The sequence below is a fragment of the Haliotis rubra genome, unplaced genomic scaffold (genome assembly GCF_003918875.1).
Source record: "Haliotis rubra isolate DU_JTF1 unplaced genomic scaffold, ASM391887v1 Scf257, whole genome shotgun sequence".
NCBI classification, from domain to species: Eukaryota; Metazoa; Mollusca; class Gastropoda; order Lepetellida; family Haliotidae; genus Haliotis; species Haliotis rubra.
In genome coordinates, this window is record NW_025766636.1 from 737,489 (window position 1) to 759,840 (window position 22,352).

The window sequence follows — 22,352 nt, forward strand, 5'->3', positions numbered from 1 at the left end:
CCATTAAGGCCGAGCGCCAGACAGAGACCAACAAGTACCATATTTTAACGTCTTTTGGTATGACGCGGTCGGAGATCGAACCCGCGACCTTCCGCTCTCCGGGCGGACGCTCTAACCACTACACCACGGAGGCGGTTCAAACAGTGAAGGTATTCATCGAGTCATATATATGGAATATTGAGGAGTTCGGCGTTAAACTAGAAACTAATCTGGGTGCCGTTGTACTAAGCGATCTTAGCGATAATGTAACTCCCATACCTTAAAGGTCACATAAACCCTAGGGGTTAAAAATACATAAATCACTAACTCGCATCGTTATAAATGAAACCCCGTCATTAAAACTACTCATTTCGACCTTTAATTGACTTAAATCGACCTTTTTGACAACAGTGCACAATTCTCACCCGCGAACGAAATTTCAACCAATCAGAGCGGCGCGACTATGTGACGTCATATGAGGAATAGCTTGGAGGGCCTGTGCAGAATTCATCTACATTTTAGGGGTTAAATTATCTTGTTTACAGGCTTGTATAAACCTGAAATCGTGACAATTGTTGTGGAAAATGAAAGCTATATGTTCTCACAATCTACTGTCATTTAATTTTGTCTCATGCTTTGCCTAGTTTCCGAGTTACAACTTGTTTTCCTAGACGATTCTGTCAAAATCGATTGGTGTCGTTAGGCCCTATTTGTATAATGACTGATCCAAATTGATCCCATTTCTGTGTTTTTTTACCTCGATATTTAATCATGTCATGTAAAAATCTGTTTGTATTCTCAAAACAGTGTCGGCCCATAAGTTTTCACATGCAATACAGCAATTAATACTCCCTTGTTGTAACCCGTGTTAGGTGGTATAAACCTACACATGTTATTTGTCATCATTCACTTGATGGTCAGTTAATGAATTTATAACAGGTATAATTAGTGGTAACACACTTAAATTACCCGACAAAGGTTCCCATTTGGCATTTCTTGTGTCTGGAGTAAATATTCAACATTATAAACATCGATCAAAGGATTAACCGATAACACGCTGATTGATTAATTACTTTTATCTTACACAGCGGAATTGTCAAAAGGTAGTGTTTATGTATGTAGATTTACTAATCTATACTGAATACACTCTGTCGTGTCGGTGTCTGCGTAAAAACAACGTCCTTCTTTCAAAGGATTAACCGGCAATACATTGATTGATTGCCCATTATTGGCTAACTAAATTACTGTTTTTAAAGAAAGGCGGACATTATGCAATTAGTTGCCAGGTGTGCTATCTTGGGTGACCAATGAGACTATACACCAATACCTGAAAAGATTTATCACTTTTTCGTATATTAAACTGTTAAAAGACACATCATTTGGAACAGTTTTGTGGATATTGATGGATACATTCCTCGAACAAGGTAATGGCCTGATATTGTTCCTATAACTTTAATCTGTTTTAATTTTAATATTTGCATTTTGTTTTATTCATTTGTCGTAGCATTCAACAGAATCATTGTTTTCGCCGTGAAGTGTAATGAGACAGACAACATGCACTAGGGTGTGTGTGCGAATTATGATTCACATTGGCAAACTATAAAATGTCTAGATATTACAGTTCTGTTATAAATTCACTATAAGTATCAGCAGATCGTCTGCTTTTATTTAGTTTCAAAATGCATACAAGTATGATAATAAACTAATTAGGATTATAACACCAAATATAAAGACGCACATTGACTAGTATCTACATACTGGTGAGTGGACATTAACCATGGGAATGTAGCAAGAAATTTATCGCGCAGTATTGTGACTTCGACCCCACCTCGCTTCCGTGGAAGAAATCGTTATGTTATAAGTTGTGTCATGCAAAATCCGTTTGGTTATGATTCCAATACATATTTAACTACGAGTAGAAAGTAGTCTTGATTATCTAACTTGATGAAAACAAACCATAATCTCCTTAATTCTAACAGATTTTTTTATTTTTAAAAATGGCGGCGCCCTGTCGGGAACATCCGCCAGTCTGAGGATAAATGGTATTTGGGTTTGTTTCCACCGGATACAAAATCAAAACTACTTTCTACTGGTAGTAAAATATGTATTTTATTGATGGCCAATAGGATTTTGCATGACAAAGCGTATAACATAACAATTTCTCTCGTGGCAGCGAGGTGGGTGTCAATATAATACTACTTACAATATTATTGTTACTTCGACCACAACCTCACTTCCGAGGAAGAAATCGTTATGTTACAAGTTGTGTCATAGAAAATCTTTATGGTCATCAATCATATGCATATTTTACTACAACTAGTAAGTAGTTTTGATTCTTTAACTTCCGTGAAGCGATCTGAACACAAGTAAGATATCGTTTCAGGCTTCCACAACGCTCGCTTCGCACTCACAAACATAACCCATTTAGCACGAACTGCGGGGTCCTGTGGAAATCTGTGCATGGGGACACCATCGCCCGACCCCTAGGAGCAATTGACGACAAAGCAACGATTCGGCATGTCGTCGTTGATGTCGAGAAATCATCAAAATGATGAGCGTGCTACACATTTTCTATACAACTAACTGAAAATCGTTCCTCATATGACGTCACTCCAGTGCTCTGGCGACAGAGTTACGTAACCTGTCTGTGGTTTCGTTGGCGGGCGAGAGGGAAGCAGGCGACTTTTTGGCAACTTTTAATCGCTCGGTATTAAATAACCACAAGTTTTTAAAGAATAAATTTGGTGTTCCGCATAAGACTAACCACAAATCTTTCATATGTAATGGTTAAAAGAGTAACAAAAAACAAAGTTTAGTGGTTCTTTAACATGGACTTAGCGATAAGGTTGTTTTGTACCCTGGGGCGCTAATGTCACTTCTGGTGTCGGGTAAATACTCTGTTGGTGAATCATCTACTTTGTGTTGACATTTGTCATGATGTTTTAGTGTATGTTTTAGTTGTAATGCAGATACTTCGCTGGCATGTTTCTATGTCCCCTCGTCTATTTACGTCCATTCTAGTTTTGGGCCATTTTCTGCCTTCCGTTCACTGGTTTGGCTGGACCAGTCTGGATAATTGCCTGGTCGTGGTAGCGGGAAGTTTTGGGCCAAGGTGTCATGTGGAAGGTATATACCGCTCAACTCTTGATAGGGATAATCCTACACTCTTGACACATGAGAACTGGTTTGGTGCATGCCGGAATAATTGAAATATCCCTTTCAAACATTGACTCAACGAGCTTGGATGTGTTTGATATCACGGTACTTTGAAGCCATGTACAAACACAGTTTATTGTTTATTTGTACGTACTGTTTATTTGTATTACTAGAGTAAATGTGTGAGTGACAAGATTGTGTGTATTTGCTGTAAAAAACTACTGAAAAGTTTTGAAATATTTTCAGGTCATGGGCTTTCTGTTACCAAGGGCAGAAGCATATCTTGTGTAACTTGTACGTCTTTCTGTACACAATGAACAAAGAGTGAGTGAGTTGGGTTTTACGCCGCTTTTAGCAATATTCCAGCAATATCACGGCGGGGGACACCATAAATGGGCTTCACACAGTGCCCATGTGGGGATCCGAACCCGTGTCGTCAGCGTGACGAGCCGACGCTTCAACCATTAGGCTACCCCACCGCCCCCAAATGAACAAAGAAACAATGGGGACTAATACTATTGTAATACTTGATATAGACACACATGTATTTATGATCTTAGAGTGGCATTTGGAAGTTGGTGTGATGGATATACCTCTTTATATTGAACTATTCACCTACACCAAAACGCTTACATTATAATAAAACAGTTCTATATCTATAGCACATTCTTCGTGTTTCTATTAAGACAGGGAATTTAGACACAGATTTGCCCTGAATCAGTATGTCAAACCCTATATTTGAAGAGCGGCTCTATTTCAGTTATATGCCAGGTTGCTATCTTACTTTGTCTGGACCAAATCCAATCTTAAATTTGCCTCTTCGTAAAAGCCAGCGAGCATGGGTATGTAGCTCAAAAGAAATATCATCTGGATGAACCTGGGTTGGCTTCATCTCGGATCAAAGGTTCTTGGGATAGAGTGACCGACTCTACACAAGTGACAGCAAATTGTGGAGCCTCCACAGCCCATCATTAAGACCAATGGTACAGTAATGAAGATTTGCCATATATCCGTATGAGCTGCTGTCAACGATATTAGACCACACCTTGATATATTGTCATGTAAGGTGAGCGAGTGTGGTGTTACTCTGCTTCTAGCAATGTTACAGCAATATCACGGCAGGGGACACCAGAAATGGGCGTCACACATTGTACCCATGTGGGGACCCAAACTTGAGTCTTCAGTGTGACCAGACAACAAACACTAGGCCACCCCCACCACGCAAATTAGGAACATGTTTATTGTTGAACAATATCAAGTGGTGCAAGCCAACCCTTTCAACAGACAAAGACAAACGCCAGAGAATATTGACGTTTTTTAATACTCCAAATTGACAAACTCATTGGAAGTATTGCCCAAGAAAGATTCCTCCAAACAACTTTGAAATGTCCTCAGACACACCCATGTCAGTTGTTACAAAATGTTGGGACTGCGGCAGTGTCACATTATGAATTGTATAAATACATAACTCGATAATATACAAAACACAAATGTACATCACACTACATCAATCGTTCCGACATACACTTCTTGCAAAAGACATCCTCACGCTACACAGACATGTTTTCGTACTGAACGTTTTTCTGTCAAAATGATATAAAAATAAATGCCAAAACTAAGGAGATTGTGATTACGTGCAAATACATACATTTTGTAAGTAAGAGATAAGAATCAGGAAGACTAAACAAAATAAACATGTCAAACTTTGTATTCTTAGTTAAAACAGATTTTGCGTTTATTGAGAATGTGCAATAACATACAGCAATCCTGAAGCATGTGTCAGTTAGCAACACAGTGATTGGCTATAACATCAAAGCTAGGGATTATGAGACAATACAGGAAAGCTCCATGGAAAACAAGGCAACAAATATTTTAAAGTATGGTTATAAAAAACAAATAACATTGATAAACTAAAAATAAAATAGATCATTTTTTGAAATGCTTGAGTTGATTTTTTAAATTCATGAACAAAGAAACTTTACAACAATCACACGAGAAAAAACATAAAAATTCTGTCATAAATACAGTCTACATCTAAACTAGCAGCTGCATCTGCAAGCATCAATATTGTAGGATTTCTTCACTGGATAGACCACTACGTCATACAACTTTGGCCAGATTTTTTTCCATTTTGTAATTTACAGATTTACAAACAACTTCCGGTTTGTGGAAAGTAAGTATTTGTGTGTGTGTGTCACTGGTCCAGCAGTGTAACCAGTTTTATGCACAACTTGGTTTTGACAACAAATAAGATTGAACCCAACTGAATAAAATAAAATTACAAAGCTTTTCATATTTGACATTCTCTGCATTGCTTATCGTGTACCTGTAAACCAAGCATTTAAAAGTCCTGCCTGTTAAAACAAACATACTTCACATAAAGCACCTCAAATGGCCTCTTATAGACATGAGTTTATAGGGTGGAATGACAAAATTCATTCCATTTTGTACAAGTAACATGTTTAATGCTATATATTGAAGCCATTAAACCCTGGTGGCCATAATGTTATAAGACAATGTTATTTGAATATTAATTTCCCCTACTCCATGCGAGTCTGATGAGGAAGCTATGCGTGAGTTTTAAAGTAATCTGTCTTTCAATTCATTTTCCAGTTTGACTGCATCCACTGTGAATCGGCGAATTCCCTCGGAGAGTTTGTCATTTGACATCTGGTCTTCGTTCATCTCCCAACGGAACATCTTCTCATCAACATTTATTTCATCAATGTCAAGTTTTTGTGCTGGAAAAAGAAAAATCACAGGCACATGAGTGTTGGATAAGTCTAGGAATGTTGTTATAAGTCACACCCTTCAATCTCCTCCCGTCATGATCTGGGTAAGAATGGAGCTTTAGTGAGTGAGTGAGTATTGTTTTACGCCGCTTTTAGCAATATCCAGCAACATCATGGTGGGTGACACCAGAAATGAGCTTCACATATTGTGCCCACATATTGTGCGGGGAATCAAACCCGGGTCTTTGGCGTGACTAGCCAACGCTTTAACTACTAGGTTACCCCACCGCTCCTGATCTTCAGTGAGTGAGTGAGTTTAGTTTTACACCGCACTCAGCAATATTCCAGCTATATGGCGGCAGTCTGTATATAATCGAGTCTGGACCAGACAATCCCTATCTTCAATAACCCATGCTTGTCATAAGAGCAACTAACGGAATAGGGTGGTCAGATTTTCTAACTTTGTTGATGCATGTAATCATATCTCAGTTGCATAGATCATTGCTGGTTTGTCTCGTCTAGACTCAATTAATTACAGAACACTGCAATTGTACACCAGTTGTGTACATCGATGCTCATGTCAAATCACTGGATTGTCTCGTTGTGACTCGATTATTTACAGACTGCTGTGTGGCTTTAAACAAGAAACAAAAATCCAGCTATGTCGCAATGGCATGTCTGGGTCATGCAAACCAGAGGTCGACAGTATGAGCAACAGCCATATTGCTGGAGCAAGAGGTCACACTATATGTCAGGGTTGTGTGTCACAGAAAGACATGTTTCCTTCCACTACTGTTGGTGGCAATGCTTTGTTTGCAACATTCACTCTGTATGATAGTGGCCTGTGCATATTTACAGTCTGGACTTGACAATCCAGTGATTGACATTCTGGGCATCGATTTAAGCTATTGGGATAAGACGATATGCATCAACCAAATGGGTCACCTCATACAACCACAAGTTGCTGGAGACCTATAGTCTCACTTGGAATACCCACGAGTTGGAAAGAAAATGCATAAATATTCTATACTTAAAACCTTAAATCTAAAATAATTATTAAACTTTAAAAATTGCTTGCAGTTTTAACAATGATCTTCTATGACATTTACTTCAAATACAGACGATTCTTTCTCACCCACCTGATTTTTTGTCAAGGTACACCTGGACTGGGTCAGTGGAATTGGACAACTTTTCCAGAAGTGAAGGCCTGGAAAACCATACATATCTCAACAATCCATTCAGAGAAAACAATTTGTTTGTTTAATGGTTAACAAGATCCATCCTATTACCATGAACCCGATAATACAAGGGGACAATTATATTACTTGAAAACATATGGTGGCCTAATACATAGAACCAAAGCATTTCAATTCGTCTTCTGTTAATAATACACGGCACACAAATAGACACTAACTTAGTGCCACATATGACTGACTGACTGAGTTTGGTTTTACGCCGCTTTTAGCAATATTCCAGCAACATCACGGCGGGGCCACATACAAAGACATACTCCATTCCACAGACATATTCTACACACAACAATACTATACAGATGTTGCTTACAGAGTATTGCAACATCAAATATTTACCAAATTATTAGCATTGCATTAAAAAATTACACCATATATGAATTAACAATAAGGGAGATGACTCTCAATGCTCTGACCAATGGTTTCCACCATGTTCCAGACTACGACTGCATTGAACATGTAGAAACATCTGCTCAGGTTTTGTCGATAAATATCACACAACTGATAATACCAAGCTGTGAAACAATGGCCTTACGAGATGGTGAGTAGATCACAGCCAGCGAGGCCAAGAATCTGGTCAACGTTTCTGAAGGAAGCTCCCATGACAACGGTCTTGAAGCCAGACTTCTTGTAGTAGTTGTAGATTCTCGTGACACTCTTGACACCTGAAAGGAGATAAGCAGTGAGTGAGTGAGCGAGTGCTGTTTAACAACCTGCTAAGCAACTGTCTAGCCACATCCTAACTGACCAGACGAACATATGGCAGACACGACCCGTGATTATGGTTCAGTCAAGTCACACAGGCAGACCACCATTGTGGTCTAGCTGCATACATGTCAGTTAAGTGGTTGACAGCGGGTGTTTTTCTGTTGTAGGCAACCAAAGTTGTTTGGGGTAGTAAAGGAAGAAGAAGCAAATAGAACAGCCAGTTGATAATGTAAAAAGTGAGTGTTGAATTTTTATTCCCAACTGTTACATACTAGGTGTACTGAATAATCCCCTATTTTAAAAGCGCTATTTTATTTCCTTTCTAATCCCTTTTCCTTCCGTGTGTCGCATTCCGCTTCTCATTTCCATTTTTGTATGTATTCCACATTTTTGGTATTGACAAACATGTCAGCCTCCAGAGAGCATGACTTGTTTTTTACCTGAAGATTCTTCTGTAATTTCAGGACAAGTAACCTATCATCAGACAGAATAAAGTACAAGAATCACCAACAACTTTGTCTGCAGATGTGAACATTGGTTTCACTATTTGGTGACATTTTCGCATGACTGCTTATACATGTAACAGAAATCTTGTAAGTCGCAAGTTACAAGATGTTTCGATTGGGTTATCAGAGACAACTATTCCAGATATGACCTACTCTTACCACATGCAGGATTGACATGGTACCCAGAATTCCCTGCCTGATGAAAATGAAAATGGTATGCCACTCACCAGGATCTTCCAGCATGGAGAAGGTCTTCTTATCACCGTTCTTGACATACCAGTCAAATATCCTGCCTACAAATGGTGATATGAGGGTGACTTCAGCCTGTCCACAAGCTACAGCCTGCCAAACAAAGCATCAAGAATATGTCTCAATTAACAACATTTAAAAGAACTTACATTGATTTGATTTGAGTTTTTTACGCTGCTTCTAGCACTATTCCAGCAATATCACGACAGGGAACACCAGATATTCCAAGTGACCAAGTGACAACAGGTTATGGGAAGCAAGTATTTTGTTGTGTCCAGACAGTCTGGTGAACATTGTAAGGAACAAACATGACACACTTGAAAGAATAGTTTTGCCTAGACCTTCTTGCCAACTACGAAAATAATAGCCCAATGTTATACATGAAAACTCCATCTACTAAAATTTCACTTGGTAACCATTACGATGTCACTGCACAATTCCAGTGAACATAACAATGAAATTATTCTGAAATATTTCCAGATACTTTGTCATCAGTTTATCCCAGCAACCATGGTAACCATATGCTTCCTGTGACTCGTACCTGGTGGAAGTTGAAGATGAGAGTCATGTTGCAGTGGATCCCATGCTTCTTCTCCAGGAACCTGGAACAGTTGGGATTTGGTACAGTTATCAAACAATTAGGCCTTGTAAACCTATTTCTTTTAGACTTCCTTTGAGTAAAAATGCAGAAGAACAAAACTAACGATAATACTGCCATGGAATTATAGATCACCTACATTTATTATTATTTTATTAGATATTTTCAACTGAAACACCATGATCCACCCTCTCTATTTACCAGGTTAACATGCCAACAACTTTTACCCTGAAATGGTTACATGTGATTGTCTGACCCCTCACCTGGCTGCCTCAATACCCTCCCAGGTTGAGGAGAGTTTGATGAGAATTCTTTCCTTGTCGATGCCCAAATCCTTGTACATCTGGATGAGTTTCTGAGCCTTGGCTATCATTGCATCCTTATCGAAAGATAACCTGTAACAATCACATGGCCATGAATACATAGTACCTATCAGAAGGTGATCAATGAACAATGGTCAAACTTTTTAGGTTTTTCAAACTTTGTTATATTTTATAAAACTGATTTGTTGTTCAACACTGCACTCAGCAATTGTCCAGCTATATGACAGCGGTCTGTAATTATTTGAGTCTGGACAAGTGAAGAGCATCAATCTATGCAACATGATGACATCAGCAATTGTCACACAAGCCAGTTGGCAGGTCTGAGCACACTGGATCCTGTTAGTTGCCTCAACAAGCCAACTCGCAGGTTACAACAAGCCAACAAGCCAGTACGCAGGTCTGACCACTGGATCCTGTTAGTTGCCTCTTACAACAAGCCAGTTGGCAGCCTGTGGTCCTCTTACAACAAGAGCCAGCTCGCAGGTCACCACTGGATCCTGTTAGTTGCCCTCTTACAACAAGCCAGTTGGATCCAGGTTGGCAGACCACTGGATCCTGTTAGTTGCCTCTTACAAGCCAAGCATGTTAGGCCTCAGCATGGGTCAGAGACCACTGGATCCTGTTAGTTGCCTCTTACAACAAGTATGGCCTCTTACAACAAGCATGGGTCAGTGAGACCACTGGATCCTGTTAGTTGCCTCTTACAACAAGCATGGGTCAGTGAGACCACTGGATCCTGTTAGTTGCCTCTTACAACAGTCAGTGAGACCACTGATCTGGATCCTGTTAGTTGCCTCTTACAACAAGCCAGCCTCTTACAACAAGCATCAGTGAGACCACTGGATCCTGTTAGGTCTGACACCACTGGACTGGATCCTGTTAGTTGCCTCTTACAACAAGCCTGTTAGTTGGCAGGTCTGACCACTGGATCCTGTTAGTTGCCTCTTACAACAAGCCAGTTCGCAGGTCTGACCACTGGATCCTGTTAGTTGCCTCTTACAACAAGCCAGTTGGCAGGTTGGATCCTGTTAGGTCTGCATGGGTCAACCACTGGATCCTGTTAGTTGCCTCTTACAACAAGCCAGTTGGCAGGTCTGACCACTGGATCCTGTTAGTTGCCTCTTACAACAAGCCAGTTGGCAGGTCTGACCACTGGATCCTGTTAGTTGCCTCTTACAACAAGCCAGTGGGCAGGTCTGACCACTGGATCCTGTTAGTTGCCTCTTACAACAAGCCAGTTCGCAGGTCTGACAACTGGATCCTGTTAGTTGCCTCTTACAACAAGCCAGTTCGCAGGTCTGACAACTGGATCCTGTTAGTTGCCTCTTACAACAAGCCAGTTGGCAGGTCTGACCACTGGATCCTGTTAGTTGCCTCTTACAACAAGCCAGTTCGGCAGGTCTGACCACTGGATCCTCTGACCACTTGCCTGTCTTAAGTTGCCTCTACAACAAGCATGGGTCCAGTGAGACCAATGACAACAAGCCTGTTGGCAGGTCTGACCACTGGATCCTGTAAGTTGCCTCTTACAACAAGCATGGGTCAGTGAGACCAATGCTAACCTGGGTTTCAAGGGACAACAAAGTCTGAATGAACAGCAGCTAATTCTGACAAATCCTTATCTTCACACATTTTGGGAACAAAATGGACAATTAATATACTTGAAATTGTAGTATGCCCACAAGAACTTGTAATTGAAAGAGAGAGCAATGATCCCACTTGACGTCTAGCGGAGACATAAGCAGGGCTGAGATACAAGTGGTGAAGATGTACCTGGCATCGACCTCTGTGGACACTCGGCCGGGGATGATCTTGAGGATTTCACAACCAAAGTTGATGCACACCCTGTCCATGGCCTCTCCAACCTGATCATTGATGCTCCTACAAAAACAGCAAATATTGTGCAATGTCACGTGTAACTGTGTGAACATTGATGCTCCTACAAAAACAGCAAATGTTGTGCCTTGTCACGTGTAACAGTGTGAACATTGATGCTCCTACAAAAACAGCAAATATTGTGCCATGTCACGTGTAACAGTGTGAACATTGATGCTCCTATAAAAACAGCAAATATTGTGCCATGTCACGTGTAACAGTGTGAACATTGATGCTCCTACAAAAACAGCAAATGCTGTGCCATGTCACGTGTAACAGTGTGAACATTGATGCTCCTATAAAAACAGCAAATGTTGTGCCATGTCACGTGGAACAGTGTGAACATTGATGCTCCTACAAAAACAGCAAATGTTGTGCCATGTCACGTTGTAACAGTGTGAACATTGATGCTCCTACAAAAACAGCAAATGTTGTGCCATGTCACGTGTAACAGTGTGAACATTGATGCTCCTACAAAACAGCAAATATTGTGCCATGTCACGTGTAACAGTGTGAACATTGATGCTCCTATAAAAACAGCAAATGTTGTGCCATGTCACGTGTAACAGTGTGAACATTGATGCTCCTACAAAAACAGCAAATGTTAACCTCCCAGGAGGGTGACAACTGGAAAAAAAATTTCCTGCTGCCACGGTAACCGCCAAGCTCTCCACCGAGAAGATAAAGCGCTAAAATTTGTATAACGTCATAATATGATGCATGCAGTGCCCGGATTTCGAAAACCGTTCAATCAGCTGTTTTTCTGTTCACATTGTACAGATTTATTTTACCGACTTTCACTGCTTTATCTAAGCTATTTTATACATTGAGTTGTTTACACACTCAGCTTAAACATAATTATCAATTTTTAAAGCAGTTTTATGCTTGTCAGAATATGTTTCACTGATGCCAGACGCCATTTTGTTTGCATGTCATATGTATACATGTAGTCGGTAGCGATCTTTAACCCCATCACCTCACCTACCGGCTCGGGTGACACTGCTATAAAGAGGCGTACATCAGACTGTATTACCCGAGGGAGAAGCATACAGCTTATAATGTCCTTGCCGAGAAGCGGTTGTATTTGTGCAGTCAAACACTGTGTCCGAGAACATCAGTTCTTTATGGACCCTCCAGAACAGAATAAGTTGGGTTTTAGCAATATTCCACCACTTTCAGCAATATTCTACCCCACCGCCCCCTCAAGAGGAGTGAATGAGTGAGTTTAGTTTTACGCCACACCCAGCAATATTCCAGCTATATGGCGGTGGTGTGTAAATAATCGAGTCTGGAACAGACAGTCCAGAGAAACAGCATGAGCATCGATCTGTGCAATTGGGAACCGATGTCATGATTGTGTTGACCAAGTCAGCAAGCCTGACCACCTGATCCCGTTAGTCACCTCTTACGACAAGCATGGGTTACTGAAGATCAATATTCTAACCCAGACCTTCACGGGTCCCTCAAGATGAAGTAAGATACACAAACAGTCAGTCTCTGCTTACCCTCCTTTAGCCTTAGCATACTCTATTGCTTCATCAATAAGTGGCTGATAGGCTGGCATGCTGGAGGCAGCAAAGATGAGGGATGGATTGGTTGTTGCATCCGTCGGCTTGTACTTCTTCATGGCTGAAACACACGAAGGCTGAACTAGAAAGGTTGCAGAAGCAGACCCTTCACTGCAATTTCACTGGCTCAAGAAACATATTTATGTTCTTATGTTCTCCAAGGACATACATGTATCATCTCTCCATTTAACTACAGCGAAACCTGCCAACACCGGCTCCTGTCTAATCCAGCACACTGTCAAAACCGGCATAAAATTTTGTCCCGCCATTTCACAACATTATGATCATTAAAACATTGTCTAATCCGGCACATGTCTATTCAGTAATTGGGTACCACTTTCGGTCCCAACAAGCAATTTTAACTGTAATTAACATCGTCTAAACCGGCATGGGTATGAGCAGTCCATTCAACGACCCATAATCCAATGCGCTAATTAATCCTCTTGGCACGCAAGATAATCAGGAAGTAGTAATTGTGTGGTGTATCAATGGCTAGACCAGCTAAGCGGGCACGTTTGGAGTTAACACTTGTTAAAAACATTTGATCAAAGGCATTATAAAAATAAAGAGATTGACGAGTGTTGGAAAATGATTGTCACTGTCTAATCCGTCACCCTGTCTAAACCGGCATTTTATTTAGGTCCCGTGGGGTGCTGGTTTATACAGGTATAGTTTGAATGGACAGCTATTGTATTTCTGCATTGTATCCGTCATTCAAATTAGACACAAATTAAAGCTGTGAATGAGTCCACTGTATTAATCAAATACACAATCAAGGATGTTTGCATCACAATTCAATTTGTAGTTACAAGGTCTCTAGAGGAGAAAGCTACAGAACACCTTGGCTAAAAAGGCACATGTATACAATGCAGGGAGCTGTCAAATCATAATGACAGTGACATGAAGCTATCAGTTACATTTGTACACAAAGACCATTGTCAGGGCTCCAGATAATTTTTCAACATCAGGAGTACGTACTCCTTATTTTTTCAATACAGGAGTACTGGAAAACCTTAAGAGTACATTTAGAATACTGAATGGGATTTAATGGAGTATCAGTAATCTTGTGTTTCGTTTCATATATGCACCACATAGCAATAATCAATAAAACAATACATTTTCAGATAAATACATCTATAAAGGATTCTAAGACCGTACACCATTGCTGTGGTGCGTATCTGCTACGTTTTTTAAATTATTTCCTACCGTATCGTGCTTACTTTATATCCGTACATACGCCGATACGACCCTTATCTGGAGCCCTGCATTGTGTTTCAGGTCATTGACCACGGTGTACAACAGAATCGGTAATATGGGTCACTTTGTAGATATACTCAGCTGAGTGTTCTTAAGTCTTACCTATACATAGCCTTTCATTCTTGTGGGGGTCTTTTAGGTGCAGTTTTACCTAATTACCTTCTTTTGCTTTAGAACACAAAAACCCAATAATTATCTCTGTCAGGGAATTTCGTTTTATTATTTGCACTATTCATGCCTTATACTACTTTAATGTCAATTTCACCAAGGGAAGTCATGGTGTGTTTTTACTATGACATCTTAGTCATATACCGCACCATTAAACACTGAGTTCCCGTTTGAGTGGTTTGCTCATCAAAATATTTAATGGCACAGTAGTCAGTACATTATCGCATATATAAGCAACGATAAAATCCTGAAGTCTTCACGATCTTGCTATTGTCAGTACTGATAAGCACGTCGGGGGTTTCTCCTCGTGAGAATACAGCGAAGTGAACAAATTTACATATACATGTTCAGGTCCAACACTGCATTAAAGAGTTGCAATGTCATGCTGACACTCGCTTTGGGGGAAGCCTGGGAACTTCGTCAGTTTTCTATCGACATGTATAAATTGATATGTATGTAGCTGCTTGCATATATATATTTTAAACTTCTAGTGCATTTCTGTCAACAGTATCAGCACATTTTCCACGTGTCCACCACGCCTTTCACGGATGGACTGAATTTAGTTCCCGCTACATGCCCTGTTTACAAGGCCACACATCGAGGACACCAATCTCACCTTCAAAATCACCGGTATCGGCGACAACAACCGTGTTCTCTTTCAACTGGCAAAGGGACGTCATAGCTTGCTTTTTGGTGTCGGTCATAATCTACACTGTTCGTGAGGAGTCAGCTGGTCAGGACTTAGCCTGCAATCTTTCCCGCAGTATACTTCAAAGCTGATTTCTGTATTATAGTGCGCATGCGCGATAACATTGACCTTGGCAGGTGGCCGTTCCCCAGTAAACGTTTTTACGCCTTATGCATGTGCGATCGCGGACTTATGGGTAGCGATACACACTAAGATTTCTTGACCACTAAATGCTGAATCACAAAATAAAAGTAGAAACAGCAGCAAACAATAACAACATCATATATCCTAAACAAATAAGGGGAGAGAAGCAACTGCAACGTTTGGTCTTAATAGCTATATAGTATTTTAAACTACAGCATTTACAGGTAAGTTGAAGCATAAACAAAATCGGTAACAATGAGAAAACCTCCAAGGAAAATCAGGAAAACACTTTTATAAGTGAGGTGAGGTGAAATTGGGTTTTAACGTCGTGCTTGAGAATATTTCGCTCATATGACGACGTGCATGCGTGTGTATGTGTATGTGCGGCTACTTGTACTAGCCCAGACTTAAGCTGGTTTTATAGTGCTAGCCCACTGAGATGCCATGCCGCAGTGAAGCATGAGTACCCCACTCAGACACATTATACTGACTCCGAGCCGACCAGTCCTTGTTGTACCCATTAATGCCGAGCGCCAGGCAGGGACCAACAAGTACCATATTTTAACGTCTTTTGGTATGACGCGGTCGGGGATCGAACCCGCGACCTTCCGCTCTCCGGGCGGACGCTCTAACCACTACACCACGGAGGCGGTTACTTTTATAGAATCAATGATATTATATAAATAGAAATATCAAGTGAAGCTGAAAACATACGCCGTACGAGTACATGCATATCAGAAACTCCCACATTATATTATAGTCAACATGTTGACTTCCGTAGAAATGTGGTATATTTACTATCGTTCATTAATTTTAATGAGTAGTTATATAATTGCACCTTCTTAACGCACTAGGCGCAAAATCGCACAGTGAATGACAATGAAAATGTATACAAATGTTGGGGAATTGTTGGTACTTTGGGGTTTTATCAACCGAAGATCCGGATTGGGTCTTCAGCAAACCTTGCTTGTTGGACTAACGGGGTCAAGCTCGCTGACTTGGCTGACACATGTCTGCGCATATCGTTCCTCATTATGTCAATCACTAGATTGTCTGGTCCAGACTTGATTACTCACAGACCGTAGTCACATAGCTGGACAAGTGCTCTGTGCGGGGTTAAACAACCTGCACACGATGGGGTGTATTTGTGGTGTTTTTGTATCCGTATGTTGTAAAAATAATGTGACAAATTCTCTATTGTATTTATCTATATGTACTTTTTACATATTAAATGTATTTGTCAGTCTATTATTTCATCTTTACTTTGAGAGGTTTTTGGTAACAACTAAACAGACAACAGAAACACATGACGTAATTTAAGTGAGTGAGTGGGTTAAAATCTAACATCATGTCGACTCAGGTAACGTTTCAACCACGTTGCATTAATCCTGGGACACATCCTATCCCACATATACACACAGATATCAAACTCGGAAATCCCCGAGCGATTCGTTAAGAATACATCTATTCTCAATACGTCGACTGACAATGACTGCTAAACACTCCTTGTTCAAAACCATAGGTGTAAGATGCAAATTCTTATTCGGAGAAATATACCAACCATAATCTCTCTTCAACACCTTTTCATTCGTATTTTAGATAGAAGGGCATTTGTTCTCATCGCGCCGTGGTTACATCAACAGGGCTGTCTCGACGTACCTAGCTCCAAACACGGATCGTAAACATTCTTTAACTTTTGTCTCATACCCGTTTCCCCTTTTAACAGCAGTTTGATAGCGTCTGTTGATAGTTGGGATGATATGCTCGAACGATGTTCATTTGTGAGATGGTAGATGTGTTCAGTACGCCTTATAGAGGAGATTTATATTGAGGAAATTGACAATAGAAACGAATTGTTCACACGGGTTCAAAAGGTGAGTCCTGTAGTTCAGAGAGGTCATACTGATGAACCTGCATGGGCAATAGAACAAGTCGCCACATGTGAAGATTATTCCATGCTTAAATAGAGTATATACATGATCAAGTTTTTATCAATTCTCGTAAAACAGTACAGCCTGTTTTCACTTAGATTGTAAAGTTGACACTCTGATCAAACTCTAGATCAGTTGGTTCTCTGTGGGGGTGCTAGCGTCATGTTGGATCACGGAGTCAGTGTGTGGCACTCTTCAAGATGAGATGTCAGAGCATCTATGTTAATGAGCAAGCTGCTTGCCCATGTTGTGAAGAATTTGGAAAATATTTTTTTATTCACAACTGTTGCCCATTTCATGAAATGAGCAGATCATTGTTGCACATTGCACACATTGGCCAAACAACCTGCCCAAGGCAGTCGCACTGACTGGGCGTAATACAGATAGATATTCTTTGTTTAAAAGCTGTCATTAGTGTTTCTGATTCTCACAAAAGCGTTCACCGTTTGGCTTTTTTTTTTTTACATGGGAGTTTCGGAGATGGAAATAGTTCACCTGTACATTTAACTTCTTTGTTTAAAAGTGGATTTTGAACCTTGTTTCCAAGAGTATACCAAAGCATCTATGCCCATTCCATTTTCACCCCCTTCTCCACTCTTTGGAAATGAACATATTGTTCAGATAACATAAGTCAGTGGTATCAAACTAGCTGTCTTAACAAAGAAAACAATTATGCGCCGCTAGGAATTCTGGCTGGGGAAATGTTCTATATTACTTTGTTGTTTGGGGTTTTTTTTGTCCAAGATATTTTTATGGATTAAACTTCTTTTTTATTTCCCTCACGAGGTTTCAGGACCATTCCAGGTCCCTTCATCAGGTGAGCGTCGTGGGGGAAATAAAAAAGAAGTTTAATCCAAAAAAAATTATCTTGGACATCTATGTACAACTTCTAAATGCCACTGAAAGACATTGTTTGTTTTTTCTTAGTTTTTTGTTGTTGTTTTGGCACAGGTAAAAATCGGGAGTGGTCACGTTGGGTAACCTGGCTGATTGGGGAACGCCAACTCCGCCCTCAGCTGAATCCGAATGCCATCTAAAGTTTCATTCTGAATCTCACCTTTAAAACAAAACTCAAAAGCATTGAGAAAAGGTGCGATTTCAACTTATATATAGAAAAAATGAAATGGAAAGTAATTTGTAAAGCACATTGTGGTGTTTCGTTTGGTTGAATCGGATTAGCCTACCAAATACGATTACATTTGTGTCCCGCGTACCAGACTACAGAGTCCGAATAGACCCCAGCTAGGCAGCCTATAGCATCCAAGGCTATCACAGTGGCGTGGGATGCTGTTATTACCCAGCCTCCACCATGTACAGATCGCTGTGACATTGCTGGGATATCTTTTGACTTCAGACCAAGGCATCAAATCACAGTTCCTATGCAGTTCACGTGTCTCATATCATTGTAGTTAATAAGTTCTGGTTATCGCATTATCGAACAACCATTGATTTGTAATTCCGGAATTTGTCTCAAGCAAATATGGTTAGCACTGGACAGGAATGACAGCCGGGGATATGACATGAATACTTTATGAGGCTGTGGGCTGTTGCAGGAATATATCGTGTCTGTGCTCTGCTCATGCATCACGGTTTGTCAGTGTACGGCGTCATACCGGAAGTCATGCACAAATGACCGGAAGTATGCCCGTATTCACGGCATATCCTGGTAAGGAGATATCGGATGTGGAAAGTGAGCTATTTTACATCCTTATGTGAATTTGATATACGTACTCATCCAAAGATTCATATCACAGAGAGGTAAGCTTGTATCTGCCCTTTGAAACAACAGTTAACTTACAATACACCAGACTTAAGGCCGTAGTCCCTATCTCTCCCGCTTCCCTGGGTGAGCGAGCGAGTGAATGAGTGAGTGAGTGAGAGAGTGAGTGTAAAAGCTACATCCCAGCTGTATGTTTCGAATTTTGTAAAGCAGCACCAATGTCATTAAACGCAAATATTTAACTCAGATATTATGAATGTCTGCTTTGCGCAGGGGGGTATAGACTACTATAGTGTCGGATATTTCAACTGAGAGATTGATGGAACACTATTAGATTTCACCCGTCAAGATCCGGGTTAGAATTGGTCTTCAGCAACCCGTGCTTGTCATAAGAGGCAACTACGGGATCGGGTGATCAGACTCGCTGACTTGGTTGACACATGTCATCGTGTTCCAGTTGCGTAGATCTATTCTCATGGTGTTGATCACTGGATTGTCTGGTCCAGATCATGTACGGACCGCCGTCATATAGCTGTGTTACGTATGCATACGTTAAGAATAGAACCCTAGTTACCCGCGGGACTAGCGAAGCATTCAACCTAAATAACATATGATGCCGTACACATATTCAAGCTGCATATTTAAACATCCGGTATCTTGATGACCACAGGGTTAAACCAACAATTACTATTTGACTTACAATATGATATCGATCGCACGAAGGGGGATAACCGCACAGAATACACTCCTCATATTTTCTGCAAAGTCATCGTTTTGCCGTGAATTCTGTCAACTCATTCTCGTATATATTTTGTATTGAAATGACCTTAACCTGAATGAATAGTTGTACATCGCAGAAGTAGGACGTGTCTCCTTGGGTCTGCGTAAAACTGTAGCCTATTTCTCGGGGAGTTTTTCTCATTCACTGACGACAGTTGAGCACAGATCTGGTAGCGGTTCTCGTTATAGAGTGTTAGAGTGAGCGAAAGAGTGAGAATGGGTTTACCCAATATTCCAGCAATATCAGAGCCAGTGACACCACACATTGTACCCATGGGGAAACGAGTCAGGCCCTTTAAACCATTAGGCTACCTTACCGGCCCTCTGATCGTTTGACCTGGGTTCGATTCCAAGGGTTGGCATAACGCGTGAAGCCTATTTTTGCTGGAACTTTGCTCATCTAATCAGCAATCATTCTTATAAACTTGAATTAAATGGTGAATTAAAATATTCTGGAGTTATATACTACATCACTCACTCAACTAAAATCATATGTTTCCATGGAAACCATATTTCCACTCTTTCACCTAATTTTCAAACAAAAATAAAACCAATTTGTTTAATATAATGTCCCCATAAAAAACGCATGGAACCACATCATATGCCATTACGCCAATACTGACAACGAATATGTGATTATGTTGAAAATCAGTGTTATGTTTGACTGCGACCTTGATAATGGGCGCCGGTGCTCGACAACAGCTTTTGACGCGTTGTTAATGTTAAAATGTGATAGGAGTAACAGATGACGCGCTGATGATGGACATTTCAAGTACATTGTATATGTATCACATAACTCTGCATGTATATCAGATGTTCCTTGAAACACAATCAATGGGTGAAATACCTGCATGGCTGCATAGACATGCATGCAAGAACGCATTTAATTATCTAACTCAATATTTACCTTTCATAGAACTTAAAATGCAAGAGCTTATTATACACTTTAATTGTTTATATTTTATAAAACTGCATCGACAAGTGCTATGGATCGAAAAGAGGACAGAAAATATTTTAAGCTTTTAAAAATAGTAGATTACGATAATTTGTAGATAAATGTTGTATACTAATACAGTATTATACGTATCCAAGTAAATCCTGACTGAAACATGTCTTTCAACTGGGTATTTTCACTGGGAGATTCTACGATCAAGTGTCAGTGTCCGACTTTCGCCGACAAATCACGAGCAACGCGATGTCCGTCATGTACATCACCCTTGACTTATATTGTCTAAAACTGCTAATACCTAAAAATCCACATCGGCATCAGCAACAACTATGTACAGCAAAATGCTCACCGTCGAAGTCTCCAGTGTCGCAGCTTACGACGGTGACAGTTGTCAGTCCATCCAGTGCCGACTTGGAACCCATTGTCGATTTAAGAGAATCTTCGTGATTGTCACCTCCGTGCTCGTGCAAGGGTGCTCTAGATCACCAGTGGAACGAGATAGGACTTTATCTACACTGCCACACGACACAAGACTGTATCGGGACGACGGAAACAGCCGAAGTAGTGCTGACGTCATATATGTTAATGACTCGTAGCCTGTGTATTTCAGTCGCGTGGGCAGCGCATTGCGGGCAACTTTAAACCTCTGATGATTTAAGATTTCTAGTCTAAGGGGATATTTGATATATTTGTATATATTCTTTTCTCTCGCTTGTGTTATTTGTATTAAGAAATTCATATACCAACAGCATGTGTGTTGAAACACGACACACTGCATTGTACTTCCAAATTTGAAATATGGCAGGATTACGTTGTTATGAAATTAAATATTTTGCATTTTTCGTTAATATTTATACATATAATTTTAGTATTATATAATAAATAAAACATTGATTACAAAATAATATTTATACAAGAAATTGTTCACTGTGTTGTCAATTCGTTTTAATGATAATTGATTATCCAACTAAATGAATGCATAACGTGCGTGTAAATTATGTATTTGACATATTCAAACCAAAGGAGAGAACCAGATTATATAATAATGACACCCACATATAATTCCAAAGTAAACATTGTTGTAAGAGTTGAATTACTAAATGATGGTCAAGCTAGTTGTATCAGGGATCGTCTCGGTGCCGGGTGAATTACATATGTATTTACTCAAAGCCGTCATTTAGTGTAAATGAGTGCACCGACAAACTAACTAACCACACGAAAAAAAGTTTGTCCGTTGTAATAAATCATGATGAGGACTTTACGCCTCACTGGACTTACACAGGGATTATCTCCGTTCTTGAATTAATTTTTTTAACTATGTACGTTACTATCAGGGGAGACGCTAATCTGACTGACATATATCCCTGCTATTGATTATCCTACCATCGAACTATATCTGTGGATAACCAGTGGGATTCACCGTTGACACTCAGGCGTCGTGCTGTTCGGAATGTTGGTATTTTCCTCCCCAGATTCAGCTGTTTCTGGTGTGTCTTCCAGAGCGTGCGGAAAGTTATAACATGATTTAAATCCATGATGTTAGTATGTCCTATATACTAATGGAGCAAGGTTGTCGGTAACCTCAGTAGGCAATAAAGCCTGTATAGCTTGTGTAGCGGTGCTATGACACTATAGGTCGATTTGTTACGAACATCTGTCACCGTTAAATATTGCGGGGCTGTTTTCGCTGAGTGTTACATGTGCTGAACAAAATATGTACTTCCACTGAGTGAATGTGTTATGGGGTCTTGTGTGTTGTTGTTTTGTGCTT

General features: G+C 40.2%; 1 protein-coding gene across 2 annotated transcripts; it reads right to left on the reverse strand.

The window, feature by feature from the left end:
- Positions 1-4,437: 4,437 nt before the first annotated feature.
- LOC124279826 (probable transaldolase) lies at positions 4,438-21,118 on the reverse strand. Of its 2 annotated transcripts, none has more exons than XM_046715703.1 (9): positions 20,931-21,118; positions 12,882-13,005; positions 11,275-11,382; positions 9,442-9,573; positions 9,122-9,182; positions 8,559-8,673; positions 7,653-7,782; positions 7,007-7,074; positions 4,438-5,876 (listed from the first exon to the last, which is right to left on the reverse strand). In XM_046715703.1, exons 1-9 carry the CDS (start codon positions 21,001-21,003, stop codon positions 5,716-5,718), a joined length of 972 nt encoding a protein of 323 aa, XP_046571659.1. In that variant the 5' UTR covers positions 21,004-21,118; the 3' UTR covers positions 4,438-5,715. The 2 variants fall into 2 exon arrangements, with proteins under 2 accessions (XP_046571659.1, XP_046571658.1); XM_046715702.1 differs by lacking the exon at positions 20,931-21,118 and adding an exon at positions 14,986-15,172.
- Positions 21,119-22,352: the final 1,234 nt, after the last annotated feature.